The sequence below is a fragment of the Rattus norvegicus genome, chromosome 1 (assembly GCF_021556685.1).
Source record: "Rattus norvegicus strain SHRSP/BbbUtx chromosome 1, alternate assembly SHRSP_T2T, whole genome shotgun sequence".
NCBI lineage: Eukaryota > Metazoa > Chordata > Mammalia > Rodentia > Muridae > Rattus > Rattus norvegicus.
In genome coordinates, this window is record NC_141534.1 from 36,107,642 (window position 1) to 36,133,487 (window position 25,846).

At 41.2% G+C, this 25,846-nt stretch overlaps 1 protein-coding gene and 1 non-coding gene across 3 annotated transcripts in view; both read left to right on the plus strand.

Annotated features, from left to right (window-relative positions):
- Adcy2 (adenylate cyclase 2) overlaps nt 1–25,846 on the plus strand; it is a 446,582-nt gene that overhangs the window by 418,684 nt on the left and 2,052 nt on the right. For both annotated transcript variants that reach the window (XR_015642825.1, NM_031007.3), the window contains 2 exon segments: nt 17,128–17,242; nt 23,121–23,245. Coding sequence is in view for 1 of the 2 variants with exons in the window: in NM_031007.3 (NP_112269.2) it covers nt 17,128–17,242; nt 23,121–23,245 (240 nt within the window). In the remaining variant the exon portion in view is untranslated.
- Nucleotides 9,904–10,010, plus strand: Rnu6-783 (RNA, U6 small nuclear 783). Its single transcript, XR_015656504.1, has one exon. It is a non-coding gene; the product is annotated as a U6 spliceosomal RNA (small nuclear RNA).

The window sequence follows — 25,846 nt, forward strand, 5'->3', positions numbered from 1 at the left end:
AGCCATTCTCACTGGTGTGAGGTGAAATCTCAGTGTTGTTTTGATTTGCATTTCCCTTATGACTAAAGATGTTGAACATTTCTTTAGGTGTTTCTCAGCCATTCGGCATTCCTCAGCTGTGAATTCTTTGTTTAGCTCTGAACCCCATTTTTAATAGGGTTATTTGTCTCCCTGTGGTCTAACTTCTTGAGTTCTTTGTATATTTTGGATATAAGGCCTCTATCTGTTGTAGGATTGGTAAAGATCTTTTCCCAATCTGTTGGTTGCCGTTTTGTCCTAACCACAGTGTCCTTTGCCTTACAGAAGCTTTGCAGTTTTATGAGATCCCATTTGTCCATTCTTGATCTTAGAGCATAAGCCATTGGTGTTTTGTTCAGGAAATTTTCTCCAGTGCCCATGTGTTCCAGATGCTTCCCTAGTTTTTCTTCTATTAGTTTGAGTGTATCTGGTTTGATGTGGAGGTCCTTGATCCACTTGGACTTAAGCTTTGTACAGGGTGATAAGCATGGATCAATCTGCATTCTTCTACATGTTGACCTCCAGTTGAACCAGCACCATTTGCTGAAAATGCTATCTTTTTTCCATTGGATGGTTTTGGCTCCTTTGTCAAAAATCAAGTGACCATAGGTGTGTGGGTTCATTTCTGGGTCTTCAATTCTGTTCCATTGGTCTATCTGTCTGTCTCTGTACCAATACCATGCAGTTTTTATAACTATTGCTCTGTAATACTGCTTGAGTTCAGGGATAGTGATTCCCCCTAAAGTCCTGTTATTGTTGAGGATAGTTTTAGCTATCCTGGGTTTTTTATTATTCCAGATGAATTTGCAAATTGTTCTGTCTAACTCTTTGAAGAATTGGATTGGTATTTTGATGGGGATTGCATTGAATCTGTAGATCGCTTTTGGTAAAATGGCCATTTTTACTATATTAATCCTGCCAATCCATGAGCATGGGAGATCTTTCCATCTTCTGAGGACTTCTTCAATTTGTTTCTTCAGAGTCTTGAAGTTCTTATTGTACAAATCTTTTACTTGCTTGGTTAAAGTCACACCAAGGTACTTTATATTATTTGGGTCTATTATGAAGGGTGTCGTTTCCCTAATTTCTTTCTCGGCTTGTTTCTCTTTTTTGTAGAGGAAGGCTACTGATTTATTTGAGTTAATTTTATACCCAGCCACTTTGCTGAAGTTGTTTATCAGCTTTAGTAGTTCTCTGGTGGAACTTTTGGGATCACTTAAATATACTATCATATCATCTGTAAATACTGATATTTTGACTTCTTCTTTTCCGATCTGTATCCCCTTGATCTCCTTTTGTTGTCTGATTGCTCTGGCTAGAACTTCAAGAACTATATTGAATAAGTAGGGAGAGAGTGGGCAGCCTTGTCTAGTCCCTGATTTTAGTGGGATTGCTTCAAGTTTCTCTCTATTTAGTTTAATGTTAGCAACTGGTTTGCTGTATATGGCTTTTACTATGTTTAGGTATGGGCCTTGAATTCCTATTCTTTTTTTTTTTTTTTTATTAACTTGAGTATTTCTTATATACATTTCAAGTGTTATTCCCTTTCCCGGAATCTCAGCCTCTCATCCTAACAAGGAAACTACTTCTAAGGCATCTTTTTCAAAAGGATTATCATTAACTGTTAACGTTTTTCTTTCTGTGAATGGTTTCAGACACAGGTCAGAACATCTGTGTGTGTTGTTTGTTGTTTGTTTTAATTCCTGTGTGCCTGTGTGCTGCCTGTTTTGATCATGGTGAAAAGAGAGTCACAATCCAAAGTCAACTTAAGGAACCATGACACTTCTTGTCCTTCCCTTTCCCTCGGAGTCAGTGACAATTTTGCAATAACATAATCATCACTTTCCTGGGGACATGCTTGTGAATTCCACATTTTTCACATTGAACATTGACCATCTCTCCCATTCATTATTTCTCATGTGCTTGTATGCAGGTTCACCCCTCCATTGTGCTGTGACCTTCAGTTAAATCCATCTATTAAGTATAAAGATAAAACCTTGAGGCTTTTCTTAGTCATAATGGGACACACTGCATTATCTATGAAGTGGTAATGAAGCAAATAAATTATGGGTGGCATTTAAATGAAATTAACCTTTGTTGATTCATATTAATTAGAGTCTAAATTGATGAAAAGTGTGTTTAAATTTTCTTGGAAAAAAAGGTAATATAACAAGATAAATTATATACTGCTCCTTAGAAAAGTTTACTAAAGCTTAGTAGAATTGGGAGTGTAGGAACAATATACTTACATGCTCGTATACATTTGAAAACACATTGGATCTGTCCTGCTAAGACAATATGCCATTCCCATAGGATAGAACATTTAGAAAGATTCAGAAACCAACATCAAGAAGCTGCTTAGTAGTCTGAAGATCTCCTGATCCCCTGGGTCTCTCAACAAGAGTTGGAAGATCATTGGTGGTTGTAGGGGGGACACTAGACTTTCAAAGTGTAAGGACATGATGACCTCTTTTGACTATCAGTAGGGATGTAACATTCAGGCAACCATTACCAGATGACATCTGATATTAATCAGATGTAATCACCCACATATCAGGGTTCCACCTCAACAAACACAGCTCTCACAGAAAGCCTGCGTGTTCTCAGGAACTCTGAGACGAGTGGGGGTGGGGGTGAAAGAGAGGAATGAGGAGGGAAGGGAAATTGTCTGACAGACTGTTTTGTAGGCATGCAGTGAAGAGCAGGTAGGTCCCCTGCTAAAAGAAAACAACTGGCCCAAGTTCTGGATGCAAGATGTGGAAAATGTGGCGTGTAATCCTAGCAGTTCCTTCTCCATTAACCTACCACAAAAGCCTGCACATCCACTCCCAAAGTGTGATGTGTTTTAAAAAGTGTTCTCCCACAGAGTTAAACAGAAAGCAAGCTAGACCTATAGGAAATTGTCCAATAACAGACTCAATACAAGTTAAAATATTTAAAACCTCCTTTCTGTATGTCTCTTGATTATATCATTGTAACTTCTTTGTAGCATTCATCAGATACATCTTCCTCTTCCCATTGATAAGCCTGTTGTTAAGATAGTCCTGTCAGCTTGAAGTCACCAGAGATGCAGTGCTCTCTTCTGCAGAAAGTCATGAGGGAGCTTTGGGTAGTTTTCTTCCACAGAGTTCTGAATACTCTGATTTTATAGCTTTCTACATATTCTAATCTGTCAATCAGAATGACCTGCTCCCAGTCAGTTCATGTTTGCAGCCACTGAGCTGTGATGTGCATTAGATGTGATTAATTCCCTTTTTGGAGTGAAGCTGTGTTCCTAATAAGTATCTGTAGGAAGAAATGATTGTCAAGATCTTATTGATCTTCCAAACTTCATCCTTCCTTTAAGTTTCAAGATCACATCAGAAGGGAAGAAATGGTTCTAAAGGCCACCTACTCCCCCACTGCTTACTCACTGCACTGGAACTTGAGCAGTAGCCCCACAGTCTACCATTCTATACCTTAAATATAGCTAGAAAATAATCCAATAGGTTTCATTTTTTAAAAATATGTATCAAAAATATAAAAGACTGTAATGAAAATAACCATCATACTGCTGCATACTGGGATCCTGAGCCCAATGCATACAGCTAATTTAATTCTTTTTTTTTATTATTATTATTTTTTTTATTAACTTGAGTATTTCTTATATACATTTCAAGTGTTATTCCCTTTCCCGGTTTCCGGGCAAACATCCCCCTCCCCCCTCCCCTTCCTTATGGGTGTCCCCCTCCCAACCCTCCCCCCATTGCCGCCCTCCCCCCATAGTCTAGTTCACTGGGGGTTCAGTCTTAGCAGGACCCAGGGCTTCCCCTTCCACTGGTGCTCTTACTAGGATATTCATTGCTACCTATGGGGTCAGAGTCCAGGGTCAGTCCATGTATAGTATTTAGGTAGTGGCTTAGTCCCTGGAAGCTCTGGTTGCTTGACATTGTTGTACTTTTGGGGTCTCCAGCCCCTTCAAGCGCTTCCAGTTCTTTCTCTGATTCCTTCAACGGGGGACCTATTCTCAGTTCAGTGGTTTGCTGCTGGCATTCGCCTCTGTATTTGCTGTATTCTGGATGTGTCTCTCAGGAGGGATCTACATCCGGCTCCTGTCGGTCTGCACTTCTTTGCTTCATCCATCTTGTCCAATTGGGTGGCTGTATATGTATGGGCCACATGTGGGGCAGGCTCTGAATGGGTGTTCCTTCAGTCTCTGTTTTAATCTTTGCCTCTCCCTTCCCACCCAAGGGTATTCTTTTTCCTCATTTAAAGAAGGAGTGAAGCATTCACATTTTGATCATCCGTTTTGAGTTTCGTTTGTTCTAGGGATCTAGGGTAATTCAAGCATTTGGGCTAATAGCCACTTATCAATGAGTGCATACCATGTATGTCTTTCTGTGATTGGGTTAGCTCACTCAGGATGATATTTTCCAGTTCCAACCATTTGCCTACGAATTTCATAAACTCGTTGTTTTTGATAGCTGAGTAATATTCCATTGTGTAGATGTACCACATTTTCTGTATCCATTCCTCTGTTGAAGGGCATCTGGGTTCTTTCCAGATTCTGGCTATTATAAATAAGGCTGCGATGAACATAGTGGAGCACGTCTCTCTTTTATATGTTGAGGCATCTTTTGGGTATATGCCCAAGAGAGGTATAGCTGGATCCTCAGGCAGTTCAATGTCCAATTTTCTGAGGAACCTCCAGACTGATTTCCAGAATGGTTTTACCAGTCTGCAATCCCACCAACAATGGAGGAGTGTTCCTCTTTCTCCACATCCTCGCCAGCATCTGCTGTCACCTGAGTTTTTGATCTTAGCCATTCTCACTGGTGTGAGGTGAAATCTCAGGGTTGTTTTGATTTGCATTTCCCTTATGACTAAAGATGTTGAACATTTCTTTAGGTGTTTCTCAGCCATTCGGCATTCCTCAGCTGTGAATTCTTTGTTTAGCTCTGAACCCCATTTTTAATAGGGTTATTTGTTTCCCTGCGGTCTAACTTCTTGAGTTCTTTGTATATTTTGGATATAAGGCCTCTATCTGTTGTAGGATTGGTAAAGATCTTTTCCCAATCTGTTGGTTGCCGTTTTGTCCTAACCACCGTGTCCTTTGCCTTACAGAGGCTTTGCAATTTTATGAGATCCCATTTGTCGATTCTTGATCTTAGAGCATAAGCCATTGGTGTTTTGTTCAGGAAATTTTCTCCAGTGCCCATGTGTTCCAGATGCTTCCCTAGTTTTTCTTCTATTAGTTTGAGTGTGTCTGGTTTGATGTGGAGGTCCTTGATCCACTTGGACTTAAGCTTTGTACAGGGTGATAAGCATGGATCGATCTGCATTCTTCTACATGTTGCCCTCCAGTTGAACCAGCACCATTTGCTGAAAATGCTATCTTTTTTCCATTGGATGGTTTTGGCTCCTTTGTCAAAAATCAAGTGATCATAGGTGTGTGGGTTCATTTCTGGGTCTTCAATTCTATTCCATTGGTCTATCTGTCTGTCTCTGTACCAATACCATGCAGTTTTTATGACTATTGCTCTGTAATACTGCTTGAGTTCAGGGATAGTGATTCCCCCTGAAGTCCTTTTATTGTTGAGGATAGCTTTAGCTATCCTGGGTTTTTTGTTATTCCAGATAAATTTGCAAATTGTTCTGTCTAACTCTTTGAAGAATTGGATTGGTATTTTGATGGGGATTGCATTGAATCTGTAGATTGCTTTTGGTAAAATGGCCATTTTTACTAAATTAATCCTGCCAATCCATGAGCATGGGAGATCTTTCCATCTTCTGAGGTCTTCTTCAATTTCTTTCCTCAGTGTCTTGAAGTTCTTATTGTACAGATCTTTTACTTGCTTGGTTAAAGTCACACCGAGGTACTTTATATTATTTGGGTCTATTATGAAGGGTGTCGTTTCCCTAATTTCTTTCTCGGCTTGTTTCTCTTTTTTGTAGAGGAAGGCTACTGATTTATTTGAGTTAATTTTATACCCAGCCACTTTGCTGAAGTTGTTTATCAGCTTTAGTAGTTCTCTGGTGGAACTTTTGGGATCACTTAAATATACTATCATGTCATCTGCAAATAGTGATATTTTGACCTCTTCTTTTCCTATCTGTATCCCCTTGATCTCCTTTTTTTGTCTGATTGCTCTGGCTAGAACTTCAAGAACTATATTGAATAAGGAGGGAGAGAGTGGGCAGCCTTGTCTAGTCCCTGATTTTAGTGGGATTGCTTCAAGTTTCTCTCCATTTAGTTTAATGTTAGCAACTGGTTTGCTGTATATGGCTTTTACTATGTTTAGGTATGGGCCTTGAATTCCTATTCTTTCCAGGACTTTTATCATGAAGGAGTGTTGAATTTTGTCAAATGCTTTCTCAGCATCTAATGAAATGATCATGTGGTGTTTATCTTTCAGTTTGAATGGATTACGTTGATGGTTTTCCATATATTAAACCATCCCTGCATGCCTGGGATGAAGCCTACTTGATCATGGTGGATGATTGTTTTGATGTGCTCTTGGATTCGGTTTGCCAGAATTTTATTGACTATTTTTGCGTCAATATTCATAAGGGAAATTGGTCTGAAGTTCTCTTTCTTTGTTGGGTCTTTGTGTGGTTTAGGTATAAGAGTAATTGTGGCTTCATAGAAGGAATTCAGTAGTGCTCCATCTGTTTCAATTTTGTGGAATAGTTTGGATAATATTGGTATGAGGTCTTCTATGAAGGTTTGATAGAATTCTGCACTAAACCCGTCTGGACCTGGGCTCTTTTTGGTTGGGAGACCTTTAATGACTGCTTCTATTTCCTTAGGAGTTATGGGGTTGTTTAACTGGTTTATCTGTTCCTGATTTAACTTTGGTACCTGGTATCTGTCTAGGAAATTGTCCATTTCCTGAAGATTTTCAAGTTTCGTTGAATATAGGCTTTTGTAGTAAGATCTGATGATTTTTTGAATTTCCTCTGAATCTGTAGTTATGTCTCCCTTTTCATTTCTGATTTTGTTAATTTGGATACACTCTCTGTGTCCTCTCGTTAGTCTGGCTAAGGGTTTATCTATCTTGTTGATTTTCTCAAAGAACCAACTTTTGTTTCTGTTGATTCTTTCTCTGGTCCTCTTTATTTCTACTTGGCTGATTTCAGCTCTGAGTTTGATTATTTCCTGCCTTCTACTCCTCCTGGGTGTGTTTGCTTCTTTTTGTTCTAGAGATTTTAGGTGTGCTGTCAAGCTGCTGACATATGCTCTTTCCTGTTTCTTTCTGCAGGCACTCAGCGCTATGAGTTTTCCTCTTAGCACAGCTTTCATTGTGTCCCATAAGTTTGGGTATGTTGTACCTTCATTTTCATTAAATTCTAAAAAGTCTTTAATTTCTTTCTTTATTTCTTCCTTGACCAGGTTATCATTGAGTAGAGCAGTGTTCAATTTCCACGTATATGTGGGCATTCTTCCCTTATTGTTATTGAAGACCAGTTTTAGGCCGTGTTGGTCCGATAGCACGCATGGGATTATTTCTATCTTTCTGTACCTGTTGAGGCCCATTTTTTGACCAATTATATGGTCAATTTTGGAGAAAGTACCATAAGGAGCTGAGAAGAAGGTATATCCTTTTGCTTTAGGGTAGAATGTTCTATAAATATCTGTTAAGTCCATTTGGCTCATGACTTCTCTTAGTCTGTCTACGTCTCTGTTTAATTTCTGTTTCCATGGTCTGTCCATTGATGAGAGTGGGGTGTTGAAATCTCCTACTATTATTGTGTGAGGTGCAATGTGTGTTTTGAGCTTTAGTAAGGTTTCTTTTACGTAAGTAGGTGCCCTTGTATTTGGGGCATAGATATTTAGGATTGAGAGTTCATCTTGGTGGAGTTTTCCTTTGATAAATATGAAGTGTCCTTCCTTATCTTTTTTGATGACTTTTAATTGAAAATTGATTTTATTTGATATTAGAATGGGTACTCCAGCTTGCTTCTTCTGACCATTTGCTTGGAAAGTTGTTTTCCAGCCTTTCACTCTGAGGTAGTGTCTGTCTTTGTCTCTGAGGTGTGTTTCCTGTAGGCAGCAGAATGCAGGGTCCTCGTTGCGTATCCAGTTTGTTAATCTATGTCTTTTTATTGGGGAGTTGAGGCCATTGATGTTGAGAGATATTAAGGAATAGTGATTATTGCTTCCTGTTATATTCATATTTGGATGTGAGGTTATGTTTGTGTGCTTTTCTTCTCTTTGTTTTGTTGCCAAGACGATTACTTTCTTGCTTCTTCTAGGGTATAGCTTGCCTCCTTATGTTGGGCTTTACCATTTATTATCCTTTGTAGTGCTGGATTTGTAGAAAGATATTGTGTAAATTTGGTTTTGTCATGGAATATCTTGGTTTCTCCATCTATATTAATTGAGAGTTTTGCAGGATACAGCAACCTGGGCTGGCATTTGTGTTCTCTTAGGGTCTGTATGACATCTGTCCAGGATCTTCTGGCTTTCATAGTTTCTGGCGAAAAGTCTGGTGTAATTCTGATAGGTCTGCCTTTATATGTTGCTTGACCTTTTTCCCTTACTGCTTTTAATATTCTTTCTTTATTTTGTGCATTTGGTGTTTTGACTATTATGTGACGGGAGGTGTTTCTTTTCTGGTCCAATCTATTTGGAGTTCTGTAGGCTTCTTGTATGCTTATGGGTATCTCTTTCTTTAGGTTAGGGAAGTTTTCTTCTATGAGTTTGTTGAAGATATTTACTGGTCCTTTGAACTGGGAGTCTTCACTCTCTTCTATCCCTATTATCCTTAGGTTTGATCTTCTCATTGAGTCCTGGATTTCCTGTATGTTTTGGACCAGTAGCTTTTTCCGCTTTACATTATCTTTGACAGTTGAGTCAATGATTTCTATGGAATCTTCTGCTCCTGAGATTCTCTCTTCCATCTCTTGTATTCTGTTGGTGAAGCTCGTATCTACAGCTCCTTGTCTCTTCTTTTGGTTTTCTATATCCAGGGTTGTTTCCATGTGTTCTTTCTTGATTGCTTCTATTTCCATTTTTAATTCCTTCAACTGTTTGATTGTGTTTTCCTGGAATTCTTTCAGGGATTTTTGTGACTCCTCTCTATGGGCTTCTACTTGTTTATTTATGATTTCCTGGAATTCTTTCAGGGATTTTTGTGACTCCTCTCTATGGGCTTCTACTTTTTTATTTATGATTTCCTGGAATTCTTTCAGGGATTTTTGCGATTCCTCTCTGTAGGCTTCTACTTGTTCTCTAAGGGAGTTCTTCACGTCTTTCTTGAAGTCCTCCAGCATCCTGATCAAATATGATTTTGAAACTAGATCTTGCTTTTCTGGTGTGTTTGGATATTCCGTGTTTGCTTTGGTGGAAGAATTGGGCTCCAATGATGCCATGTAGTCTTGGTTTCTGTTGCTTGGGTTCCTCTCGCCATCATATTATCTCTAGTGTTACTTTGTTCTGCTATTTCTGACAGTGGCTAGACTGTCCTATAAGCCTGTGTGTCAGGAGTGTTGTAGACCTGTTTTCCTGTTTTCTTTCAGCCAGTTATGGGGACAGAGTGTTCTGCTTCAGGCATGTAGTTTTTCCTATCTACAGGCCTTCAGCTCTTCCTGTGAGCCTGTGTCTGGAGTTCACCAGGCAGGTCACTTGCAGCAGAAAAGTTGGTCTTACCTGTGGTCCTGAGGCTCAAGTTTGCTTGTGGGGTGCTGCCTATGAGCTCTGCGCTGCGGCAGCCTAGCTGGATCTTTCTTAATGAGAACTTTAATCTCTCTTCTCCTTTCACATTTACAATATTTGCTTCAGTAGTTCTCAGCTTAGAATAATCCTTTTTCTGACCCACCATCCCTTCCCTCAGGAGACATTTGTCAATATCCAGAGACATTGGGAGGGAGGATCATTTCCACCAGAGATAAAAAATGCCATTAGTGCTCACTTCAGCAGCACATATATTAAAATTGGAACGAAACAGAGAAGAATAGCATGCCCCCTGTGCAAGGATGACACTCAAATTCGTGAATCATTACATATTTTTAGAATTACAGGAAAACACAAACAAAAAGGTGAAGGAATTGAACAAAACCATCCAGGATTTAAAAATAGAAATAGAAACAATAAAGAAAGCACAATTCTCCCTTTGTGCTTCTAACCCTGGAGATAGAAAACCTAGGGAAGAGATCAGGAGTCATAGATGCAAGCATCACCAACAGAATACAAGAGATACAAGAGAGAATCTCAGGGGCAGAAGATACGATAGAAAACATCAACAAAATGGTTGAAGATAATGTAAAACGCAAAAAACTCATAGCCCAAAACATCCAGGAAATCCAGGACACAATAAGAAGATCAAACCTAAGGATAGTAGATGTAGAAGAGAGTGAAGACTCCCAACTTTAAGGGCCTGTAAATATCTTCAACAAAATTATAGAAGAAAACTTCCCTAACCTAAAGAAAGAGATGTTCATAAACATACAAGAAGCATACAGAACTCCAAATAGATTGAACCAGAAAAGAAATTCCTCCCTCCACATAATAGTCAAAATACCATACGCACAAAACAAAGAAAGAATATTAACAGCAGTAGGGGAAAAGGTCAAGTAACATATAAAGGCAGACCTATAAGAATTACACCAGACTTCTCACCAGAAACTATGAAAGCCAGAAGATCCTGGGCAAATGTCATACACACCCTAAGAGAACACAAATGCCAGCCCAAGCTACTATATCCAACAAAACTCTCAATTACCAGAGATGGAGAGACCAAGATATTCCATGACAAAACCAAATTTACACAATATCTTTCTACAAATCCAGCCCTACAAAGGATAACCAATGGAAAACTCCAACACAAGGAGGCAAACTACACCCTAGAAAAAGCAAAAAGTAATCTCTTTGCAAAGAAACAAATAGAAGAGAGACACACAAACATAATTCCACCTCTAACAACGAAAATACCAGGAAGAAACAATCACTATTTCTTAATATCTCTTAACATCAATGGATTCAATCCCCCAATTAAAAAAAAATAAACTAACAGACTGGACACATAAAGAGGACAGCATTATGCTGCATACAGGAAACACACCTCAGAGACAAAGACAGACACTGCCTCAGAGTAAAAGTCTGGAAAACAACTTTCCAAGCAAATGGTCCAAAGAAACAAGCTGGAGTAGTCATTCTAATATAAAATCGACTTTCAACCAAAAGTTATCAAAAAAGATAAGGAAGGACACTTCATACTCATCAAAGGAAAAATCCACCAAGATGAACTCTGAATCCTAAGTATCTATGTTTCAAATGCAAGAACATCTTCATTCATAAAAGAAACTTTAATGAAGCTCAAGTCACAGATTGTACCTTACACAATAATAGTAGGAGATTTCAACACTCCACTGTCATCAACAGTCAGATCATGGAAACAGAAATTGAACAGAGACATAGAGAAGCTAAGAGAAATTATGAACCAAATGGACTTAGCAGATATTTACAAAACATTTTATCCTAAAACAAAAGGATACACCTTAATCTCTGTACCTCATGGGACATTCTCCAAAATTGACCATATAATTGGTCACAAAACAGGCCCCAATAGATACAAGGAGATTGAAATAATCCCATGCATCCTATCAGATCACCATGGAGTAAAACTAGTCCTCAATAATGATAAAAACAACAGAAAGACCACGTGTACCTGGAAGTTGAATGACACTCTACTCAATGATGACTTGGTGAAGGAAGAAATAAATTGAAGACGTCTTAGAATTTAATGAAAATGAAGGCACAACATACACAAACTTATGGGACACAATGAAAGCAGTGCTAAGAGGAAAATTCATAGCTCTGAGTGCCTGCAAAAGGAAACAGGAGAGAGCATACATCAGCAGTTTGACAGCACACCTAAAAGCTCTAGAACAGAAGGAAGCAAATACACCCAAGAAAAGTAGAAGGCAGGAAACAATCAAACTCAGGGCTAAAATCAACAAGTAGAAACAAAAAGGCCTATACAAAGAATCAACAAAACAAGGAGCTGGTTGTTTGAGAAAATCAACAAGATAGATAAACCATTAGCCAGACTAAGAGTGCACAGTTAGTGTTTCCAAATTAACAAAATCAGAAACAAAAAAGGAGACATAAAAACATAATCCAAGAAAATTCATCAAATCATCAGATCATACTACAAAAGCCTATATTCAACAAAACTGGAAAATCTGGAGGACATGGACAATTTTCTAGACAAATACCAGGTACCAAAGTTAAATCAAGATAAGATAAACAATCCCATAACTCCTAAAGAAATAGAAGCAGTTATTAAAAGTCTCCCAACCAAAAAGAGCTCAGAACCAGATTACTTTAGTGCAGAACTCTATCAGAACTTCATAGAAGACCTCATACCAATACAGTCCAAACTGTTCCACAAAATAGAAACAAACAGAGCACTACCAAATTCCTTCTATGAAGCCACAATTACACTTATCCCTAAACCACACAAAGACCCAACAGAAAGAACATCAGACCAGTTTCCATTTTGAGTATCAGCACAAAAATACTCAATAAAATGGTCGCAAACTGAATCCAAGAACACATAAAAATGATCATCCACCATGATCAAGTAGGCTTCAAACCAGGGATGCAAGGATGTTTCAATATATGGAAATCCATCAAGTAACCCACTGTATAAAAAAAAACTCAAAGAAAAAAACCACATGATCATTTCATTAGATGCTAAGAAAGCATTTCACAAAATTCAACACCCCTTCATGATAAAAGTCCTGTAAAGATCAGGAATTCAAGGCCCATGCCTAAACAGTAAAAGTAAATATACAACAAACCAGTACCTAACATTAAACTAAATGGAACGAAACTTGAGGCAATCCCACTAAAATCAGGCATGAGACAAGGCTGCCCACTCTCTCCCTACTTATTCAATATAGTACTCAAAGTCCTAGCCAGAGCAATCAGACAATGAAGAGAAGTCAAAGGGATAGAAATTGGAAACAAAGAAGTCAAAATCTCACTATTTGCAAATGACATGATAGTATACTTAAGTGACCCCAAAAGTTCCACCAGAGAACTACTGAAGCTGATAAACAACTTCAGCAAAGTGTCTGGATATAAAATTAACTCAAACAAATCAGTAGCCTTCCTTTACTCAAAGGATAAACAGGCTGAGAAAGAAATTAGGGAAATGACACCCTTCACAATAGTCCCAAATAATATAAAATATCTCGGTGTGACTTTAACCAAGCAAGTGGAAAAATCTGTATTACAAGCACTTCAAGTCTCTGAAGAAAGAAATTGAAGAAGATCTCAGAAGATGGAAAGATCTCCCATGCTCATGGATTGGCAGGATTAATATAGTAAAAATGGCCATTTTGCCAAAAGTAAACTAGAGATTCAATGCAATCCCCATCAAAATTCCAACTTAATTCCTCATAGAGTTAGAGCAGTTTGCAAATTCATTTGGAATAACAAAAAACCCAGAATAGCAAAAACTATCCTCAACAATAAAAGAAGCAGAATCACCATCCCTGACCTCAAGCAGTAGTACAGAGCAATGATGATAAAAACTGCATGGTATTGGTACAGAGACAGGCAGATAGACCAGTGGAATAGAATTGAAGACCCAGAAATGAACCCACACACCTATGGTCACTTGATCTTTGACCAAGGAGCTAAAACCATACAATGGAAAAAAGATAGCATTTTCAACAAATGGTGCTGGTTCAACTGGAGGTCAGCATGTAGAAGAATGCAAATCGATCCATGCTTATCACCCTGTACAAAGCTTAAGTCCAAGTGGATCAAGGACCTCTTCATCAAACCAGATACACTCAAACTAGTAGAAGAAAATGTGGGGAAGAATCTCAAACACATGGACACTGGGGAAATTTTCCTGAACAAAACACCAATGGCTTATGCTCTAAGATCAAGAATCATCAAATAGGACCTCATAAAACTGCAAAGCTTCTGTAAAGCAAAGGACACTGTCATTAGGACAAAACGGTAACCAACAGATTGGGAAAAGATCTTTACCAATCCTACATCTGATAGAGGGCTAATATTCAAAATATACAAAGAACTCAATCTCATAGGTAGCAATGAATAGCCTAGTAAGAGCACCAGTGGAAGGGGAAGCCCTTGGTCCTGCCAAGACTGAACCCCCAGTGAACGTGATTGTTGGGGGGAGGGTGGTAATGGGGGGAGGATGGGGAGGGGAACACACATATAGAAGGGGAGGGGGAGGGGTTAGGAGGATGTTTGCCGGAAAACCGGGAAGGGGAATAACAATCGAAATGTAAATAAGAAATACTCAAGTTAATAAAGATGGAAAAAAAGTTTAAAAAAAGATATATTAATCAGATTGTCAGATAACTAATTTAAAACTATAATAAATTACAAGAAAAAATGGAGTACAGTGCTAAACAAAGAATTCTCAGCTGAGGAATATCGAATGGCTGAGAAGCACCTAAAGAAATGCTCAACATCCTTAGTCATCAAGGAAATGCAAATCTAAACAACCCTGAGATTCCACCTCATACCACTCAGAACGGCTAAGATAAAAAACTCCAGGGACAACAGATGCTGGCAAGGATGTCAAAAAAGAGGAACACTCCTCTATTGTTGGTGGGATTGCAAACTGGTACTCTGGAAAGTACATCAATCTGGAGGTTCCTCAGAAAACTGGACATTCCATTACCTGAGGACCCAGCTATACCTCTCCTGGGCATATACCCAGAAGATACTCCAACATACAACAAAGAAACATGCTCCACTATGTTCATAGCAGCCTTATTTATAATAGCCAGAGGCTGTAAACAACCCAGATGCCCTTCAACAGAGGAATGGATACAGAAAATGTGGTACATCTACACAATGGAGTACTACTCAGCTATCAAAAACAATGACTTCATGAAATTCATAGGCAAATGGATTGAACTAGAAAATATCATCCTGAGTGAGGTAACCCAATCACAGAAAAACACACATGGTATGCACTCACTGATAAGTGGTTATTATCCCAAAAGCTTGAATTACCCAAGATACAATCCACAGACCACATGAAGCTCAAGAAGAAGGATGACCAAAATGTGCATGCGTCAGTCCTTCTTAAAAATGGGAACAAAAATATTCATAGCAGGGGATATGAAGATAAAGTTTGGAGTAGACACTGAAGGAACAGCCATTCAGAGCCTGCCCCACATGTGGCCCGTATATATATACAGCCACCAAAACTAGATAAGATTGATGAAGCTAAGAAATCCATGCTGACAGGAACTGGATATAGATCTCTCCTGAGAGATACAACCAGAGCATGTCAAATACAGAGGCGAATGCTAGCAGCAAACCACTGAACTGAGAACGGGACCCCCGTTGGAGGAATTAGAGAAAGGATTGAAACAGCTGAAGTGGCTTGCAACCCCATAAAAACAACAGTGCTAACCACCCAGAGCTTCCAGGGACTAAATCACTACCCAAAGACTATACATGGACAGACCCTGGGCTCCCAACTGCATATGTAGCAGAGGATGGCCTTGTTGGGCACCAATGGAAGGAAAAGCCCATGGTCCTGCCAAGGTTGGACCCCCAGTATAGGGGAAAGTTGGGGGTGGTCAGAAGGGGTGGGTGGGGAGGGGAACACCCTTACAGAAAAAGGGGAGGGGGATAGGATAAAGGGCTTAGATCCAGAAAACCGGGAAAGGAAGTAACATTTGAAATGTTAAAAAAAGAAAAAAGAAAAAAGTCCAATAAAAAAATGCCATTAGTACCAGTGGGTAGAGACAGCAATGTAAATAAACACTATGCAATGCCCAGGAATGCCTCAGAACACAGAGTTATCAGTCAATCAGTAGAGTTCAGGTGAGAACCTGCTTTGGTGAGGTATCTCTCCATTGTCTATATTGAACTGCTGCGCCGATTCACCAAGTAGCCCCCATGTCATTGTGTTCTTCCTATTGGCTGCTACCTTGGTTCTCTGCTCTTCTTGTTATCTTGAATGAAAGGTTTATATCTGCTGTCTTCCTGTTCTACCTCACCTCTATAGAAGCTCGAAGAGTTGGTTTTCATCTTCCTCATCTATGGAGAGGTACCCAAGGCCACAGGAAATGGTCTGTCATTTGGGATGAATAAGTTTGTTAAATACATAGCCAGAAAAAGTAAAGGACACTTTGTATGAAGTGTATGAAATGGCTTCATAAAACATTGAGTGAGTGAAGGGCAGGGTTCCCCTGTGTTAGTCTGCATGGGCTTATAACAGACACCACAACAGACACTTGGTGACTCTCTGTTCTCATTGCCTTTTCATTCTGGAGCTAGAAGTTCAAAATTGAGTTGTTTCCAGGGCTACTTTCTCCTGAGGCATCTGTCCTGACTTGTAGATGGTAGCTCCTTCCTGAGTCCTCACATGGGCATCCCTCTGTGCACATCTGATCTCAATCTACTCTTACAGGAGTGTCCATTCCGTAGTTTAAGGCTCAATCTAGTAACTTCACTAAATGACCTGTTTAAAGATTTATTTCCAAAGTTATGAAATCACATTCTGCATGTCTAAGGTTAGACTTCCACATAAGACTCTGCCTTCAGCATGCCCACCTTGAGTTCTGAATAGGCAAAGTAAGGAGGAGTGTGTTACCAGGGCTGAGCAGAGCTGCTGAGGGATAACAGCTGCCATGAGGGAATAGTGAGCCTACTCCAAATGATGAGAACCAACCTCCATCATCAAAGGAGGTCCTCTCATCTTCATGAAGCTCCCATCTGTCAACTGCAGCAGAACCCAGAGCAAGGCAAGCAGCAGGGGCCCCTTAGCTGAGCCAGCCTTGATAAGGTTGGGTATGTGGACAATGAGAATTTAGCTGCCCTCAAAGTTCATTGCTAATAGTGCCTTAAATGTACATCAATGGAGATCTGAGGTGGCCCACATCTCTGAGCCATGGCGCTCTCTCCAGAAGATGCCTGCAATGCTAGGCTGATGCGTTCCAGTGGTTAATGCCATGCTTTAACCTCAATCATAGATTCAGGTAAAAATTTTCCTTGAGATGAGGTTTAACTCTCACAGAGGTGTGAGTCCTTCCTTCAGGATGGGCCCAGGCTCAGGACCAAGTGATGATGTCATTCTGTGGTTCTCACCCTGCACACATGCCTTTGATCTCTTCCAGGAACCTGAGCGTCAGTACATGCACATAGGCACCATGGTGGAGTTTGCATATGCCCTGGTGGGAAAACTGGATGCCATCAATAAGCACTCCTTCAACGACTTCAAACTGCGAGTGGGTATGTTGTGCAAAGTTATCAGAGCAACCGCAAAGCTCTGGGAGGAGGAATAAAGCCTCAGGAAGGGTCTTAGTTAGGGTTTCATTGCTGCAAAGAGACACCATGGGCAAAGCAACTCTTACAAGAAAAACATTTATTTGGGTTGGCTTACAGGTTCAGAGGTTCAGTCCATTATCATGAAGGCAGGAAGCATGGCAGCATCTAGACAGGCGTGGTGCAGGAGGAGCTGAGTTCTACATCTTCACCCAAAGGAAACCAGGAGCAGAGTATTGTTTTCCAGAACCCACTTACCCACTCCCGCCAGGGACACACCTGACCACTCCAAACAGGGCCACACCTTCTAATAGTGTCATGCCTTTGGTCAAGCATATGCAAATCACCACAGTAATCAATGGAGACCCTGGTGCTGGCAGACCTAAGGAGTTAAAGGCACTAGTGCAGTGGGTCTGTCTGCATACGGGAGGGTATAGAGAAACTGTGAGCCCCAGAATCATTCTTGTGCAATTTGAAAAGAGACGCTCCCTTTGGCTGAACTCTAAGAACAGAAGCATGGTTCATTAGGTGGAGTTGGTGCTGTAACTTAGTCCCCAGACCCTCCAGTCAGCCACAAGTCTACCGAGCACTCACTGTGCCTTGTGGATTGGAAGCTGCCATTGCTTTGCTGTTACCAATGGCCAGCCATTAACTAGCTTTTCAACTTCTGCCAGAGATAGAGATGTCACTGAACAGTGCATCTTAGCATGAGGGCGGTGTATATATGACCAGCACTGGTTGGGGTTAGAAGCAGGCGATTCCTGACCATTCTCAGCTACATGACACTTGAAGAACAGCCGAGGCTGTTAGACTCTGTCTCAGAAACCAAACACTAAAATCCAGTCCTGCCTTCACAGAGTCACAGCCTTGAAGAACACAATATGTGTGTCCCAGGTAGTTTTTCCAATTTCCTTCCATCTTGGGGAGATGGTTAGCATTTTTTAAAAAGAATAATAACTTCAAATTTACTGAGGGAAAAAGAAACTTCTTGATTTCTGAGAATTTTTTTAACAAGCTTTAAGTTGATATTTAGCATGTTTCATGATGACTTGCCTTTTCCAAAGTCTTACTTTTAAAAAAAAAATCAGTGTTTGAAGCCATCGACTTAGCACACAGCTGGTTCGTAATATATGCATGGTGTCTGCAGGAATTTGTGATTTGTAAGAACTTCTTTGACAATTTTTTGTTTTCTTGGCAACACGTTTTGCTTCTTCTGTTAGCCACAGACAAGCAGTTCTTGTGTCAAGCTCCATCTGGGTGGTTTATAACTTTGTTTTTGCATACAGATCTCTACTTTGGGGGGGGAGAAAATATCTAGATATTTGAAGTTATTTTCTTCCTTCTCTATATGTGTGACCTGAATTCTAAAACTTCTCCTGATGACACAGGAGATGCTTTTCTTCACACACACTGTGGATAAGAGCATCCAGGCATGTTGTGCTTTGTACATTGTTACTTCTCTATGGGTAAACCTTTATCTAGACTCTGAAAACACAGAAGTCAGGAAGGCAAGGGGACCAGGACTCTACCCTGCCAGTCAACCATCTACATCACGCAGTCTTTTTTTTCTTTATACAGCTTCTTGACAGCCTGGGAAATGGTGTCCTCAGATCATGATGGTGCCACTTCACTTTGTTGCTATAATGGATACTTTTATTTTTTAAAAAATGGTTGGTGCAGCTCATAGTTTTTGCCACTGGTAGTGCAAGATCAAGGTGCTAATAGTCCATTTGGCCTCTGCTGTGGGCCACATGGTTACATCACAGCATGGGGCAATGACATCATGGTCATTGTACATGTGAGAGGGATGACATTGCAAAGCAGGATGCCAGAGAAGCTGGCAGATTAAACTTACTCTTTGCAACAGTCTGCATCCATGAGAGCTGAGCTAACCCTCACAGTGATGTAATCACTAAGTTCGTCCTTTCAAAGACCCCATCACCTTAACATCCCCACCCGAACACTGGACTTCTGTGTGACCCAATACCATTTCCAAACATTGTATGTTTCCATACATTGCGTGGTAAACCAGCCAAATGTCATGAGATCAGGATGACTCTGTGTCTGCCTTAAGTGCTATATCCAGCGTGATCTCAGTGGTGGGAATGGTAAGATTGTGGATTGGAGACATTCAGAACTTTCCTACATCTTCAAAAATCTGAAAGAGAAAAAAGCAGGCTCACCTAGAAAGGCCAAGAGGTCAACAATAAGCAGCAGCCTGCTGCAGACCTGGTGAAATCCACAAATGGTTAACTTCACGATCACCAAAAAAAGCCAAGCCCAACAAAGAGCAGTGAGCAAAATGGCCAGAAAGAGAGGATGCTGTGCAGAGAAACAGAAGCTCAGAAAATGCACAGGATCAGAGACTGAGCTCTGCAGAGTGTTAGACCACAGAGCTGCATGCTGCATTAAAGCAGATAAGTTAGGCAGGACCTCAGTGCCTCCTAAAGTTGCTTGCTGGAGTGGTTAAGCAAAGGCATCCTGGCCTACAATTTGCAGTCAAGCATCTCTGCTGGAAGAAAAGAGACCCTGCGCTGTTGTATCTTTCAACCACACAGGACTTCCCTCTTCCACTGATAGACTTAGGAAGCATGCACTGAAACAGTGTGAACCCAGAAATGAGTGACAATGTGGTTTGAGGCCACAATGTGCTTGCTGCTTATTAGTCTTGGAGAAAACAATAATTGGTTTAAATGCAAACTTTCTGAATTATCATGAGTAGTAATGCCCTCCATCAGTGGATATTTGTTGAGTTCTTGCTTTCTTCTGATTATTCAGTAACTTACATCTCCCTAGTCAGCCTACACATGAGTTCTGTTGTCTGTTAACCTGATGTTTGAGTCGCCCTTGCCCAAACCCTCAGGTGCCCCTAAGAGTTGCTCCTTGCCTGACTTCAGCACAGAATACCATCAAGTGCCAGTTCACATGGGGATCATGGAATAAAATTAGCACAAAAAGCAATGGTTCCATAAAGAGCAAGATTCACTCTAGATGTAACCTCTTCTGCATGCCAGGCCATAGAATCAGAGATGTAAGTCATGCACACTCACCATGCACCAAGTAGAGATAGCCTGTTGCCAGCCATAACCAGTTCAGGCCCCACCCATCCCCTAGAGATGCTGTCCAAACAGAAATCTATAAATAGCCAGAAGAAATGCTGGCGGGTGAGGGGTTAGAATCCCAGGCCAGAGACTGAAGGAAAGGCCATCCAGAGCTGCCCCACCTGGGGATCCAACCCATCTGCAGCCAGGAAACCCAGTCACTATTGTTGATGCCAAGAAAAGTATTTGCTGACAGGAGCCTGATATGGGTGTCTCCTGAGGCTCTGCCAGAGCTTTACTGATACAGATGAGGATGCTTGCAGCTAACTATTGGACTGAGCACCGAGATCCCAATGGAGGATAACTTTTTCTAACGAGAAAGGACTGAAGGAGCAGAAGGGGTTTGAAACCCCATAGAAAGAACAATATCAACCAGACAGGCGCCCCCACTCCCCAACTCCCAGGGACTAAACCACCAACAAAAGAGTACACATGGAGGGACCCATGGCTCCAGCTGCTTATGTAGGAATGGCATTGTCTGGCATCAATAGGAGAAGCCCTTGGTCCTAAGAAAGGCTAGATTCCCCAATGTAGGGGAATGCTGGGGTGTTGAAGTGGAAGTAGGCAGGTGGGAGGGGGAGCATCTTCATAGAAGCAGTGGGAGGGAAGATGGTAGAGGGGGGAACAGGGAAAGGGGATAAGACTTGAAATGTAAATACATAAAATATCCAATGGGGGAAAAAGAAAAGAAACTGTTTTAATAAAAATTAAGAAACTTTTCAAAACAAAAACAAACAAAAAAGAATCCCAGGCCAGCATCCTGGGTGCGCTGACCCTTGGGAAAGAGCTGAATATCTACAGCAGAAGTTAGATTTTGCTGAGTATACCACAGAAACAAAGAGGAATGTATTCTTCATCACCTGCAGCATTTTATGGACTAGTATTTGGATTTTGTTTCTGAGCCTAGCTTTCCACTGTGAAAAAAAATCTCTCCCTAAAATCCATCAGTAGGCAGGTCTGCAATCAGAATCCACATCTCTCAGAAAAGCCATTGTTAGTACGGTTGTGCTAATGCTTCAGGTTGAGGACATTAAACATAGGAGAAATGTAGAAGGGTAGAGAATTGCAGCTGCTGTTCCAATAACCCTCCTCCAATCTACCCCCAAAATACTTAAGGGTCTGTTTGCTTGAACTGAGTTCTCCAGGCAAGAAATCAACATATACTTTGAAGTGGGCTGAGACAATGCCAGAGCTCCTGTCAGAGACACTGGTCTGACTCTTGACCCGCTGTCTTCTGAGAGTAGGTGCTATCTCTATGCCCCAACACTTGGCAAGACACACACTAACCCCAGTCAACAATAACCAGGGTTCCCAGTTTCAGCTGATCAAGAAGGGACCTCAGCAGAATCACTGTCGTCCAGGATGCCTTATTTATCTGAGGAAGTAATGTAGAAAGCTTGCATACTCCAAAACTCCACAGATTCTTTGTGTCTCAGCCAGAACTGGGCTGAGGGCACAGTGAATTTATGTACATTTGTGTTTGGTCATCTTAGAGACTTGGGGCAAGGGGGCTTCCATCCCAGCAGGATGACATCCCTCACTCTGAGGAACAAGGGGCCAGAGGGCCCAGATCCAACAGAACCACAACCCAAGATACCTGGAGGTTGGCCAAGTGCATCTCCTCCTAACAGGGCCTCCTCCACCAGCTCCATTCTCCTACAATCCCAAGGATCACCAAATCCCCTCGGTGCTTCTAAATTCCAGTGTGTTGTATATTCTGTTCCAGTGATTCTTTTTTAAGCCCGAAAATTTGAGTTCTGCCAGCCTCTTTTTTAGTTCATGTGTTAGTTGTTTTGTTATTTAGCACAGACCTGAGTAGCTCCTCTCTCTAGAAGTTCAGGGAGACACCAGGAACGCACTAGAAAACAGTGTATCCAAATGCATCACCATCCGGAACAAGTTCAGAAGCAGCACATCCATGCTGGTTAAAACCACATACACAGGCAGAGACAAGAGATGTGTTGTCAAGGAACCTAAAGCCACTCCTGGCTTCACTCCACTTTCTGCCTCTATGATGGCACCTGCCTCTGATTCCTTACTCCACAAAACAATAATAATAGTGGCCTGACCCACCTCCTAGAGTTGTCGCCACTGTTAAAGGAGAGTTTGTGGGAAGAATGCATGAAGGGTAGTTATGGAAGTCAGAGATGCTGCATTAGCATGGCTGTGGTTGTCATGTGAGCAAAAGGAAGGTAAGATACACTGAGTTCATCCACTCGGGGTACACAGTTAAAACGTGAGTATTTGAAAGTGAGCATTAACTACACTCAGCATGATAGCTCACATCTCTGATATCAACCCTTAACAGTAGGATTTGAAGTTCAAAGTCAGTCTGAGCTACACCACAAAGCTCAATCTCCAAAAGGAAAACGGACAAGATGAAACTCACGTAATCATGTACTCTGGAAGAGTCTTATGGTGACTTCTCACCTGAGACTCCTTATCGACATCAAGAAAGCAATTTGTCGTAACACTGAGTGTTTCAAAGCCCACAGGTCTTATGATAGAGGAGGATCAACAGAATTACAAACAGGCTGAGCTCTAAACGGAACACTGACAGGCACAGGCACTGTAGCATCTTGAGATGATAGGGTTGGAACTGTTCTGGACTCTGAAGTCTTGTACTTCATGAATTTGGTTGAGATTTGTTTAATATTGATGCTTCATGCATGATCTGAGGGCTTTCTGTCTTAAGGCAGTCACCGCGATTTGAATCTTGCTAACCAGGCTCTGACATGTTACAGGTATCAACCATGGGCCTGTAATAGCTGGCGTCATAGGGGCTCAAAAGCCACAGTATGACATCTGGGGCAACACTGTCAACGTGGCCAGCAGAATGGACAGCACCGGGGTCCTGGACAAAATACAGGTAACTCAGTGTCTTCTCAGCCACCCTTGGTTCTCTTGGGGACTGTCATTGATTATAATAGTGATGATGATGGTGGTGGTGGTGATCAATAATACGTTACAACAAAAATTTAAACAGGACAACTTAGAGTTTATTTAAACCCTTTTATAAGGAAAAAAATCTTAGTTTTTGCATTAACTGTTAGGAATGACACCAACCAGACTCTAATGATGAGAAGGCCATGGGCCTTCGAAAAACAAATCATCTGACCAGAAGAGACCTGGAAGGCCCAGAACCCTGAATGTGCTGAAGGGAAAATGCCCTCCTGTACTGAGAGCCCAGGAGGTGCCTTCTGAGATATTATTCCCTTTTCTGAGCCCATCACACATATAAGACTTTGCAGATGAGGTCTGCAGCTCCAAGCACAGGTATCCATGACTTCCTGGAAGGAAAATGTAGAATTAGAAAAAAATTTGGGGGGTGGGGGGTGAGAGAACTGGAAGTAAGTCTGAGAGAAAGGGAAGAATAACATCCTAGTGAGATATCTCAAGAGATCTAAGTGACCCCAAATCTCTACAGCCCACCCAAGGGAAAGATAATATCTGACAAATTAAAGCAACAACTGAAAAAAATAAAATCATTTCATGTTAATATTCCCACTGCTCATTTAATCAATTTCAGCCATGGCTACAGCAACTCTAAAAGCGCACTAATCACATTCTAGGGGAGGGGGGAAAGTAGAAATTGCTGTAAAGATAATTAGAAAAAAATCTGTTACAGGAAAGGGGATAGAATTCTTTCGGTTCTGTAGTTGAGTAGTGGTCAACCAGTCAAGACAAAACCTAGAAAGGAAGCTACCCCGAAGGCAGCTGTGTCCCCTAGAGTTGGTCTTTAGCTCATTTAATTCCGGGTTCCATGCACATGCTGAGCTATGTACTCCTAGCAGGGAACATGTCAGTCACCCAGTGCCTTCACACTGTGGAACAGTGCTGCATTAGAGACAAGGGGTGCACCGTGGTCATCACAGGCAGTGGTGCCACAAATGTGACAGCATCATAAAACAGGGCATGTCTGGGACCATGACGGAAAGTGAGCCGACAGACCAGAAAGGGAAGTTGGTTCAAGGTCGCTCTCAAACAGTGGGGATCTTCTTCCTCACATCTCTATCTTGGCCTAGTCAAGGACTTCCTCTCTACCTACCCTGGCTGTTAGACAAATGTCACATCTGTTGTATATTCAGGGTCTCTTAGAACGTTGGGGAGGGGGTACCCCAACAGCCACACCCAGTGATACCATTCATCAGGAATTATAATCTCTAGTTGTTGCCTGAACTCTCTGATGGCAATTAGAGATGGGGGGTGGGGGGTGACAGTAGACAGACATAAAATAGGCACTTAGAGACAGGGAGTGTGTTCATGTATTTGGCCATATGCCAGAAACATGATTGGTCCCATCTTGGCCAAAGACCAGATACACTGAAGTGTTTGGGTGTTCTGATCTCTAGTCTGTTTCCTAAATGATTTTAAGGTTACCTCTTCAATGAAGGGTTGGAATGTTACAGCACCTTTGTTCTTTAGAAGCTTTGGACCTGTGCTTTCTCTTTCCCAAGCAACACTAGAAATAGAAATGTCACTCAAATTATGGAATACAAAGGTCAAGGACTTTGTTCTAAATTCCATCTCTAGCCTTGTATGGAGACCTGGCATCTGAAGCTACCCAAAAGGAGGTGGGAGGGATTGTCAATCCTTGATGAGGACATAGGCTTTTCCTTCCCAGAAGCTCTTTGAGCAGATGCTTGCAACCACTTGCAGAGAGCACGACAGTGCCAGTCCAACTGCTCTGCTCCATACCTTTTAGTTTTTCTTTTCTTTATCCCCCTGTTGAATATTGGCCTTTGGTGAGGCAATGAAGAAAGGTGTTATGAGGTCACTGAGGGAAAAGACGACAGAAGCTAGGTGTGGGCAGGGCCAGAGAGTGGCCCACAGAGGAGGAAGATAGTTTCTTGTAGTTTCAGGAAGAAAATGAATGACATGGGATAACATAGAAAGGAATATGGTAGGCTACTAGCCATCCTAATATTTGAAATAAGAAATAACATACAGCAAAGGAAGACAAGTCTGCCTCTTAATATTTTTTATTTTTAATTGTGTGCATGAATATATGTTACCAATCACTGTGCAACATGTTAGTGTCTGTGTGACTGCACAGGACTTCTGTACTAACACTCCATGTGATTCGTGCATCTCAGACAAGTGGAGCATCCACAGATGCTAGGGCAGATCTCTGTGGAGACTGAGAAGGTTGGCAGGCTGCTGCTTGTGCTGACTCAGAAACTGGTGTGAGCACCAGGAAGGCTTCTTCCTGGTATGCAGCCTGCTCTCGCTCCAAATGAGATAGAAATGCAATCTTTTTATGATTGAAATTTTCATAAATCATTCTCTGCGTTTCATATTCCATTTCTTTTGAAAACCCACAGAGTCCACCTCATGTCGCTACTACGTGCATGAGTATAAGGCCATCTACTGGTGCACAGGTAGCCTCTCAGTAGCCATATACCTAAAGGAAACCGACTCTCCCTCCCCTAGCAGCCGTCGATTGCCAATGGCTCCTCAGCTAGGGATA